The sequence below is a fragment of the Bacillus rossius genome, chromosome 3, assembly GCF_032445375.1.
Source record: "Bacillus rossius redtenbacheri isolate Brsri chromosome 3, Brsri_v3, whole genome shotgun sequence".
NCBI classification, from domain to species: Eukaryota; Metazoa; Arthropoda; class Insecta; order Phasmatodea; family Bacillidae; genus Bacillus; species Bacillus rossius.
This window is the reverse complement of record NC_086332.1, coordinates 67,945,586-67,958,006: the sequence shown is the minus strand read 5'-3', so window position 1 is coordinate 67,958,006 and position 12,421 is coordinate 67,945,586. Positions and strand designations below refer to the sequence as shown.

Below are 12,421 nucleotides of genomic sequence, written 5' to 3'. Positions count from 1 at the left end.
CTCAATATTAAAAAAAAAAAAAAAAAGAAGACAGCAACATTTTACTTTAGGAATGATCATAATCAACATTTTTGTAAAAGTCTTTCATGGAGAAACACCAGCTGTTCAATGTGCTCTGGAGCAAGATTTTCTCGGCGTGTGGATACAGTGTTTCCAGAACATGAAAACAGTCTTTCACTGGCCACTTGTGAGGCAGGTATAGCCAGATAATTCTTTGCTACACCTTTCAATATATGAAATCGTTGCTGGATGCTATGTCACCATTGACAGACATTGTCAGTTCGGTCAATTACTGGTTCAGAAATAAAGTTTTTGAGCTGATGTGCTTCATCATAATGTGTCCCTGTAAAAGAAACAAAATATCAAATAAAATTTCTCTTATTTTAGTTCTTTTGGATTTATGCTGCTATACATAAAACATTTCCACTTTTTAAAGTGGTATGAAATATGGGTTAAATTTTGACAAAAGGTAATTTAAAATAAGATAATTATCTTGAGTCAGATTTTTTTGTTGGCAATTCATTGAATTTTACGTGAACAATATTTAAACTAAGATAGTGTGACGAAATGTATAGGACTTTTAATGCACATTTAGTACCTGCTGAAGCAAATGAATGTATGTGCTTCATCGTGTCAAATGCAGACCAAAGATTGTGATTGTCTTTGTCGATGGTAGATGAAGAACTAGGCTGCTGTTCACTGACGGACTGCGTTGTATGAGCAGAACTAGTATTATTCAATTCTTGAATTTCTTTGAAATCTCATGCAGTCCAAGAGTAACTTCATGGCTCTGGAGCAACACCGACTTAAACCTAGGGTCTAGCAGACCAACATTTCTAGACAGCTTACAGCATTTGTAGTCTGGAAATCTTGACATGATACTGTTTTTCAGATGTTTTGCAAACATAAGGCCTTCTCCACTTTCTCCTGCTGCAATATGCTTGTTGATTACATTCAATATTCCATGCAGGACTGGAATTCTCAGAGACATTGTAGGTTGTTTGTTGACACACATTTCATTGGTAGCATGGTTTATAGGCTGTAGTACTGTTAGGATACCAGCAACCATTTTCCACTGTTTAGCAGACAAACCATATCTTCCATGTTGTATCAAATCTGCCATTACAGGTTCTTTCTGTTCTAACAGTCTTGACAGCATTATAAACTCACTATTCCACCTTGTATCAACCATTTTAAGAAAAGTATGTCCTGGGAACCCCATTTGCCTTTGCTTGCTGTGCAATCGCTCTCTTGCAGCATTGCTGTGGTTGTAATATGACACAATACCACGAGTTGATGCTAAGAGTTCCACCACACCTAGTCCTTTCTTAGCATCTTGAATGGCCAGTTGGAGGGTATGTGCGAAACAAAAGATGTGGTTAAACTGTCAATTTGATAGAGCATTAATAATGTTTCGAGCATTGTTGGACACTACATACAGAGGAACACACAAGTTGTCGAGTCCCCATGTCTCCAGAAGTAGTGTAAGTTTCTCCTTGATTGCACTTCCTGTGTGGCTGCCTGGGAAGTGTGATATATTCAAAATATGTTTCTTCATTTCAAATGACTCTGATATATAGTGACAAGTGAGGGAAATATACCCATCACCAGCTCGAGATGACCACATGTCAGTGGTGAAAGAAACTGAATGTAAGCCACACTGTTTGTCATTAGAAAGTTCAGTTTGCAAACTGCTTATCTCCTCGTTATACAAGGCAGGTATCATCGACCTAGAAAATGTCGAGGCATGTGGTAGCTGATACTTAGGTTCCAGTATTGAGCACAGTTTCGTAAACCCTCAATCTTGGACAATTGAGTAGGGTTGGAAGTCCATAGCAATCATTTTCCCTACACATTTCGTAATTTCTTGTGCACGAGGGTGATCCTTCGGGAAAACTAATGGCTTAGAAAAGAAATCACCTAAAGTCAACTGCTTCAGTCCACTTCCTGTTTTCCTCTTAACACCTCAATTTTGTTCACTTCGTTGTTTTTCTTTTTCGTGACTCAACTTTTTGTACAAAGCTAATTCGGTTTCGTGCAAACTGAGATGACGAATTAAAGTACTGGTTGATGATGGTGTCTTCAAATCCTTTCCACAATGTTTGCATGTGGCATTTAAACTGTCCACTTTGTCATAAAAACTCCACATGACAGTCTTTAAAGACCCACCTGGCAGTGGTTCCACTGCTTGCAAACTGCTCATTAAGTAAGAAATTAAGAACCCATAAAATTAAAAAACTAACGTATTTTATGCTGTTGAACTGGGTTCCAAACTTTGTAAACTATACGTGCTATGGTCACAAACCAGCGTGACCAACATACCGTATTTACCGATGTACCAATCGGCGAGCTATCGATATTGAAATTCAACTACGTGCACGCACTCTATGCTGTCATCAACGTAACCAAACAGTAAACACGAATGGTGCCGAGTGCCAACTAGCGCTGAATACCGGGAAGATTTTGTATCGGCAAATTTATGCATAAAGTGGTTCAACAGTTTTCAAATATTTAAAAAAGTGGACGTTCCAGTTGTAGATTGAATCATTGGGTGAGTTTAAAGTGTAGTACAGTATTATGACATGATTGCATGTAACAAAATCATACTTGAAACAGAACAAACAAATCGTTACACGTTATTCTCCGTTGTGCACAAACTTCAACTAATGGGTTTCTTTTAATTACATGCGCAAACAAGGTTAGTTAACATGTAATTTTAAATATTTTTATACTTAGGCCTAACCAAAAAAGTCTGAAAAGGACTCGAACTCGACTCGTGAGTCGTGAACGGCCGTGCCGAGTCCAAGCACTAATTAAAAACTCGACTCGAAATTCGAGTACTCGCAGGTCTCTAACTGGCCCTATTGAATTTTAAAACTTGGCCCTCTCAATTATAGATAGGCAACTCAGCCGTAGACCATACATTATACAGTACAACCCGGTTATAACATTCCCGTTTTTAACATTTTCCCGCCTATAACACCATAATTTCATGGTCCCGTCATTTCTCCATTTATCACAATGCTTTAATTTCCCGCCTGTAACAATATTAAAATTTCTACATTCCCGCCTTTAACGTTCAAATTTTCTTTGAAAACTGCCACAATTTGCAGTATCCCTTCCTTCAAAGTCATAATTTAGAGCGAAACCATAGCTAGAAAATACAGCACGCATATACAAACATCAGATGTTTACATTTGAGTAGTTCACCATAGACGTGGTACACACGCACTCCACAACTTGCACCGGATCGACTATCAATATGGCGTCCTGTTCACGCTTGTTAGCCTACTTGTTCCTTTATACTTATGATGCGCATTTTGTGCACTGATACATGGTCGGAAACAGTGCTACTGTAGTCTATGGTGCTGGTTTTTGTTTCAAAGGTTTAACACCTTGAAATGGTTAACTGTTCTATGGATATATTCACGGCTTTTGTTTGTGGTTAACCTTTACCGTAGTTTTTTTTTTTTTACTTATTGTAGTCACGGTCGTATTTAATTAAAATACGCCGTATTGAAATGTTATTCAGGTTTTTGTATGGTTATGATGGCCGATAAATATAAGCGAAAATATATTCTGTAGCTGAAAAAATTCAGTTTATTAACCAAGTGGACAGGAACCCCAACAAAACGCGTGTTGTGATTGCAAAAGAGTTGAATATTTCTGTTTCGACTCTGAACTGTATCGTACAAAACATTTTTTTTTCTTTAGCATATTATTAGGTATTAGTAGAGACATGCATATTTCGCGATTGCGATAAAACGAATTTTTACGCGAATTTGAGTACATTTTTAAGAATAACGCGAATTTCTCACATTTTGGATAATAACGCGAAATCCTTGAATTTTCGGCGAACAGTCAGAACATTTTCCTCATTCGAACACGGCAATTCAATTTGTAAATACAGTAACAAACGTGAAACAACAAAAAACCAAAGATAACTACCCACACAGTGTATTTTATAACATGAAAAGTTGCTTTTATTTCTAAACATGTAACAATTTAAGCCTAGGCGTGTAAAAGTCCGAGTAATTACAGCAGGAGACAATCTAAAATGTACTAGGGAAAAACGTAAACTCACGAATATAGAAACGTAACGGAAATGTCGGAAATGTCGGAAATATTACGTGGCTGATCGTAACATTGTAAGTGCTGATACTGTATTTATGTCACAACTTAGCCGAAATACTGGTACGAGACATGAACTTCACAAGATAAAATGAGTGGAATCTTGGTAACTGTTTTATACGTATTATATAATTTCGGAAGTATTATACTGTTGACGCATATTTTTTAAACTAACCATTTATTTGTGGGGATCGTAAATTATTAATTATTGGTATCAAGACATCAAGATGAACGTAAACTTGAACATGTCACGGCAGCGAGTAAGCGGGTGCGTATACCAATAAACTGGTATTAGAACTGGACAAAACTGGTACACGGGAGGTGGAGCTTATATTTTTTTCCGCTAGGCTCGCTTCTATTGGCTGGCTGCTGATGGAAGGTCACGAGTCTGGGCGGAGCATTGAATGAGTTATACTGCGCATGCGCAGCTCAGAGAACAGACGCCGCACTGGGCCGCACTGTAACAACAGATGATCGAGTACAATGACCTTTCTCCGCGCAAGGCGCGCAATTGACGGTAAATTTTCATCAATTTGCGCCCCTTTTTTATTTATTTTTACTGTGTAATGTAGCCCGTTCTGAACGCGGCAGGATGCGACTGTATTTTAATTAACTTTAACGTATTTCTTACTTTTACCTTTATTTACACTTTCCCGCTTTTTACACTTTTTTACTTTGTCCCCATGAAAAGTGCAAATAAGGGGTTTTGCTGTATTTTGATATTCGGCTCGCCTGGACAGTCGATTATCACGGTGTTTACAGCAGGTTGTTTCTCGAAGCGTTGTTCTCTTATATAGTCTTTAGCGTTGTTTGTCCATTGCGTCCATTTTTATTAACCAAATACCAAATTTAAAATGCAAACACGGTGACGATTCGTAACATTCTGTTGTGCGCAAGTTAAAGTTTAACGGGTCGAATTTTGTTACAGATAGTTTTCAACGTCTGTGAAATAAATTAAAGGTGTACAATTTAAAGGTCGGCTAAAACATTAGGCCTATTAAAATGCCTAAAGTGCCGGTAACTGCAAAACAGCGAGCCTCTGAATTTTCTTAACACGGACTTTATGCTAGTGATTCAACCACACTTTTTTGTCGTCACTGTAATGTCACCGTCTCTTGGGATAGGAAAGACTCATGTGAAAAACATGTAGGCAGTGAAAAACACAAGAAGCGTCTCTCTTCATTGCAAGGCTCATCTAGTGCGTCTGAACGCCAGTCGTCAATATCTTCAGCGTTTCAGACAGCAAAAAATAATGTCCAAAAAGACAAAAAGTTGGAATTTATAAAGGAAACAGCAGAGACCTTTATAAAGGCAAATATACCCCTTGAAAAGCTTGATGATCCTAATATCAGGGCATGGCTGAACAAATACATCGAAGGTGCTGGAGACATGCCACTTGCGAGAACAGTCCGTGAGAAATATGTAGGGGACATAGCCAAATGCAGAATTGAAGATGCCAAAACTGCATTAAAGGACAAAAAAATTGACATACTGTGCGACGAAACAACAGATAAAATGGGTAGGTGTGTATTTGTTGTTTTATTTAGAATTCTGAATCTTCAACAGGATAAACCAGAAATATTTGTTGCAGGAGTTCACTTTCTTGAAGCTGCTAATGCCACAAACTGTGTGAGGGCAATTTTAGATTCACTCAAAATGTACAATGTACAGTATGGTGATGTGCTCTCAGTAGTAACCGATGCTGCTCGTTATATGACCAAGGCTGTTAGTACTCTCGAAGTAATCCTTGGAGACCAGTTAACGCATGTCCAGTGCTGGGCACATAAGTTAAATCTAGTTGGCAATGTCTGGGTGAAAGAGTTGCCTGAGTTGAACAATGCTATGAGCAAAATAAAAAATGTGTTCAACAACACCAGGAAAAGAAGGCACCTGTATGCTAGCTTTCTTGAAGAAAAGCATGGAGAGAAACGTCCATTGTTCCCACTTCCTGTTGTTACTAGATGGAATTCCTGGTTCAACAGCGTTTTTTATGTAGCAGACTACATACATGACATTGTTGATTTCTGCAAAACAGATGAACTAAAGGCAACACAAAATTCAGGGGTTGAGTTTCTGTGTTCACTCACAGAAAATGACATTTCTCTCATTCTTTGTCAAGCTGTCTTTGTGAAAGAGCATGCCAAGAGCCTTGTAGAGCTAATACAGAAACTTGAAGGTTCTTTGTATCCAACTGCCCATTCACTATATGGGGACTTGCAAGGTATAAAAAAAAAATTTGAAAACATCACTCGTGGCATTTATTTTGAGGCAACCAGTAGAGCTTTGTCTAACATGCCCCCCGCTAAAGCTGCTGAAGCTAAAGTGTCCATCACAAGAACAGCAACACAAGCCCTTTCCAAACTGAACTCTCTCATGACAACTGACCCAAGTAGAAAGAGATTTGAAGCAATTCAAATTTTTAGTCAGGAAAGTTTGTTGCTTGCTAAATTAAACCCAGAAATGGTGCAGAAACTGAAAACTGTCCATAGTCTCTACTCCATAAGCACTGAAGAATTAACAGCTGGTTTTGGTCAGCTTCAGGACATTGTTACAAAACAAATGGAAACAGACAATTCAGTGGACGTAGTGAAGTCATTGAATGTAGTAAAGCTGTCACAGCCATTGTTTGCTTCCAGCTGCCTTGAAGCCATCTGGATGCCTTCTGCAAACGTTGACTGTGAACGATTTTTGTCCTCATATAACACAGTCTTAACAGACCGCAGGACAAATTTAAGTGAGGCTAATTTGTGTATCATGGCTACTTTTGCTTTCGAGAGCTAAAGTTTGAGGATTTTGTTCCATGTGTTTATGTCACTATTTTAGAGACTTCATATTTATTCTTGCTGGTTTAGGTACTAAAATATTTTCAATTACTGTATGTAAAAAGTGATGTGTAAATTCGATTGTAAATTACTGCTGCTAGTGCAACTGTACAATGCAAGAATGTGTCCAAAATTTCAAGGTATGCTTAGCTTAATTTTTTTAATTTATAGTGCTAAAACTATTTAAAAAATAACACCGCTTTTGATGTATGATAACACCACTTTTAAGGGTAAATAACAACGAATTTTGCTATAAAATAAACCCCAAAACTGCATGTCTCTAGGTATTAGGTATTACCTATAAATAAAATTAACCAATTTTCCACTCTATTGCTGTACTTAGTGTAATACTCCTGTATTTTGTGTTGTTTTACCTAAACTTTTTAATTTAATCAATCCACGCGTAATTTTTACAAAGTGAAGATGATTTCCTGCTTATAACATTTTTTTATGTTGGTCCCTTGGAGAATGTTATAACAGGGTTGTACTGTAACTGTGAAGGTGAAATGATCAGCTCACTCTGCCAGGGGCTCCAGGATGCCGTCCAGCAACTTGTCGAAGAAGGATTGGAAGGTCTGTGCAAGAGAGCCGTCTGCCACAAGGCCGTGGTTGCAGTCGATGAAGGGTCCGATCAGCAGCAACACATGGGGGCGGTGCAGGCGGACGTAGGCGACCAAATCCTCCAGGGGCTGATAGCCGAGGGTGTCCATCTGCGTGAAGGGGCCGGCTGCGACCACCAGCTCCAGCTCCTCTGCGGGGCCGAGACGGGGCGGGATGGTGGGGAGGGGGAGCGTCACGTCGGTGTGGAGGGCGTGGGCTAGGAGCTGCTCCCCACTGTGGTTAGTGGCCTGCAGGGCGACCACCTGGCCCGGGAACAGCGAGTAGCGGGTCAGCAGGCGCAGGTTGCAGGGCGTGGCCACGCCGGAGCTGAGGGAGCGCAAGCCCTCCAGCATCACGGAGCAGGGGTTGAGTCGGCCGGTGCCATCACAGCACACTCGCCCCACCACCCACACTTGCTCCTGGGCACAGCCCCCGTCTCCGTCACTCTCCCCGTGCAGCAACATTCTTCATACATCAAAATTTTTTACAGCTGCTAGCTTTACGTTTCTTACTCAGTTAGTACACCACCTTTTGTAATCCCACATAATAATGGGAATCTCACCAGATAAGTATTTTTTGGGTCCCTCCCCTATGGAAACATTGTAATAAAAACGATACGTTTCTTTTTTAAATTTTAAAACTGTAACATAGTGGGGTTTTCCTCAGGGTGCTCCCATCACCAATTCATTCATTGCTGCTCCTCACCCCATCTCAACCCACCTCACTCATTCTTCAGGCTGGCCAGAACGCCTGTCTGTCCCTCGGGTCGGGCAGCTGGCACCTACGAATGTCAGCCTCATAGACCCTGCCTCAGGCAGACAACTACGTACATAGCTTTAATTTTTCAGATGTCATGTAAATTTTTTTTTTTTAAATATTTAGAATAGAATACTAATACCAAATTATTTTCAAATATGAATATTGAATTTGAAAAGAAATAATAAGTATTGGAATCTTACAAAAATCAATTTTATTACATCATGTAACAAATATGAAGAGAAAGAAAATGGTAAATATGTACAGTAGTTGCTTCCAAGAAATTATAGAAATAATAACTAGACGTGAAATGCTAGTTAAGTCGGCTAGAATATTAATACAGTGGAACCTCTGAATTACACTTTTCAAGGGGAAAACTGAAAATTATGTTATTAGGGGGAAAGTGTAATTGAGGGGAAAGTAAAATTTTACTAAAAACTTCATGAAGATATGTATAATTCTTCGAGTAACCACTTGCTTTAATAAAGTTTTACAACAATAACTATAGGTATTACTTTTGTTTGCAATTAACTTGAGTAGTTAATGGCAATCTCAAAACTTAAGTAAAATATGTTATATGCCCAACATTTAACAACTTGACCGGTCTCATCGGCATTAAATATGTCCTTAGGGTGATAACCCTTCAACACATCTGGCAAAGTGTTTTTCCAGTGTTCAACTGTTTCCAGATGAACACTTTTGATTTCACCGCAAACAGTATGGTACACAACATTATATCTCTTTTTGAACCGATCAATCCAACCATTTGAGGGGGTAAACTCAATGCCTAAGCGATCCGCAATCTGCATTGCTTTCTCGCGATTCAACCTGTCGTCCACTGGAATGTTTGCTGCCCGTGTAGCATCAAACCACTCCTTAACTAAGCCGTCCAGTTCTTGGTATTTGGACACCTTCACAGTTTTGATTTTTTTTTTTTTGCAATTGGTCCACTTTGTTCTGCGGCATTATCGATGGATGTTCGATTACGAACAATTGTGTTTAATGTAGACACTGGAATATCCAATGCCTTGGCTAAGGCCACACGTGATCTACCTTGCTTGTCAAACTGCCTCAAAATATTACATTTTTGCTCAACTGTTAAAGTGTTTCTTTCACGACCACTCGCCATTGCACGAATATTGTGAAAATTTAATCACAAACGTGAATAAATTATATGTAGAACGTGTCAATAAAGCACGAAAATTTATGTCAAGGTAAACAAAAATAAAGCCCAGAATCACTGGTACCAAACCAACACACGAACACAGCGGTTCGCAGTAGTGTTGCCTACATTTGCCAAGGAGTGAGAAACTGTACATGTATGTGCTACGCGGACGTGTTCCTTTCACTACATGGAACGATCTGAAGAACGAAAAATATTTTGTAACAATAAAAGCACCATAATTTCCATTTGCGACGTAGTGCACAACATGCATGTACGTAATGGAACGATACTCTGTTCGAGGAATCGATAGAATCAAAATGGAATATGTATTCTTACTACAGCTGCGGTTGGCAACACATAACAACAAGCGCTTTATTCGATGACAACAAAGGTGTATATCACGGAAAGGCATTTGATTTTACCGTGTGATTAGCGGGAATGTAATGTATTGTAAACATAGTACAAATGGCAGGACCAGCAAAAAATGGTTTAATTGACAGGAAAACGCTATTCGCGGGAACGTAATTGCCGGGTTCCACTGTATGTCAAATTATTAAAATTTTTTAATTATCTAAAAATGTGTTTTCATGCAGCTAATGTAACCTAACAAACTTTGTACTTCAATTATTATTTGTAATATTAGCCAGAAGCTACTACATTTTGATACGGGAAATTTTTGCAAACTGAAAATACAGTGAAAGGCGTACTGCAAAATACTGTGAAATCCAATTCCATTAAAATTATTATAAATAAATAAATCTACAAACACAAAACAGCTTTATTTGATAAATATTTACAAAAAGAACTCACATTTACATGTTAAACCCCTAGTTATTATCCTGTTTTGGTTGCTAATGGCAGCCAGATATTATGGTTTTAGTACAGAAATATCAAATATCACAAATACATTTTCTGCAAATTTCCCCTGGATCAGAATCTATTATTTACTTTAGTTTTAATCTGAGTCACAATGTCCATTTCATCATTGGTAAATACATCAAGTGAACTACTATGGTGATGGTAGAATGATGACTACTGAATTATAAACCATTGCATCTCCCGTGTTTATTCATGTTTTGTGTTGTAGTCCATGGTCATAGTGTTGAGTTTTCTTACCCCCCCCCCCCACCCCCATTTATTGATACACATCACAAAAACAATACAAATAATTATTTTTCGGTTTAATGCCAAAACTATTCTGTGTTTTCAATTGTCAAATTGTCCAGGCTATTTTGTTCTGCTACTATTTTGTGAGACAATAGTTAAATAACTCTGAATACTTGTTGAGTGTTAAAACTGCTAGATATATTTCAGGCTTTTGATAGTACGCTTCCATTGTAAAATAGATAAATAAAACACTAATTTCCAAAACATATAGGTAACACCATTTTTATTACATTGTACAGTAATGTAGATATGCTTGAGAAAAACAAATATAAATACTGGACCTTTGAACACACTTCTTTAATAGTTAAAGTTCATAAACTGGAGTGTGAAGTAGTGATAGGTGATATTAATAAAATCTGATACCAATTAAATTACTGATACCTTTACTTAACAAATTCATTAACAAAAGAAAACAGATTAAAATTTTTTTTTAAATAATCACAGTACAAGTGTCCATTAATTCAGTACCTTAATAGAATAAATTATTATAAGGATTTTTGCTAAATGCAGGGTGTCTACCAGATCTAGTAAATGAAATTCCCTGATTTTTCCAGGTTTTCCAGGTCTAAAACTGAACTTTTCCAGGTTTTCTGTAACACAATTACGACATTCCACGAAACTGAAAAAACTGCATAACAGTACATTGACGGGTTTCAAAGTATTTCAACTCACTTAAATTAGTACAAAAAAAATTCCTTCTTCCAGACGTGGCCAAAGTGATTCAATTGATGGCAAATAAAACATGCTGCTACAAATATTTCACACACTTTTGCAAAAACATAAGTAAAAGGAAGCTCCCATCAATTTCGCAGTGACTCAACTTTTGCGTCTATTGCACTTGCTTCAGAACAAGCCAAATCCAACACTCGAGCCTTCTTCAACTGCAATGCCTTGATCTCCTCTTCAACTCTTCTTTTTCTGCCTTCTTCTTGTCTGGCCTACAACTAGCAATGTGCCTTAAGAATGAGCATCCACAAGTGATCAAGGCGCCAGTCTTCTCGAGAAAAAGACGAGAACAGTGCTTCATAATCTTGCGAGGAACATACCAACTGATATGATCACTCAACGTTATCAGCTTCTTGTCCTTATAACCACTTGTTTTGAAGACAACATTCTAAACTGTAATTCACACACTGTTTCCTCACACCTGAATTTAAAGCCACAGACGGACATAAGCAGGAAATTCCCTTGGTAAGTTTGTACTTCAGGGGACTTTTGTCTTGAAGTTTTTTTACCATAACCTTTAGACAAGTCCTAACATCATTATTCAGTAACAGCACAGACTTTACTGGTACTTTCTCTTTCTTGATGGCATGGCGTACTGCATAACCCAACTTGATATTGTTAGCAGTCAATAGATTTTCCTGGTTATCTACATCCAATCGAGATACATTGCATTTCTCCCTAAAGCTCTTCAGTACCTCTGGTTTCAAAAACTTTCCTGCCAAAGCTAATAAAATGTCTACCAGTGAATCATAGAGAAAAGGTGCCATGAGTGCTTCACTTTGGAACATTGTGAGAAACAATTCCAGCTCTGATGCCAAAGAGTAGAAGAATGTCAATTTTACTTCTAGAAGATTATCTTCAAGAGCACTTTTCAATACACTGAAAGACACAGATGAAATAGAAACTTCATTAACAAATTTCTTTAGGTGGGGTAACGTTTTCATGGCACACTCAGCAACTGCAGTATTCCATCTCATTGCACAAAATTTATTGGAAAAAAGCTGTAATCCAGTTATTCTAATGTAATCTGCCCTCCTTGCAGGTACATGCATAA

At 38.0% G+C, this 12,421-nt stretch overlaps 1 protein-coding gene across 2 annotated transcripts in view; it reads right to left on the bottom strand.

Moving 5' to 3' along the window:
* LOC134530841 (DNA polymerase alpha subunit B) overlaps positions 1–12,421 on the bottom strand; it is a 105,629-nt gene that overhangs the window by 35,679 nt on the left and 57,529 nt on the right. For both annotated transcript variants that reach the window (XM_063366089.1, XM_063366090.1), the window contains exon 6: positions 7,473–7,972. In XM_063366089.1, coding sequence (XP_063222159.1) covers positions 7,473–7,972 — 500 coding nt within the window. The remainder of the gene's footprint in view (positions 1–7,472; positions 7,973–12,421) is intronic.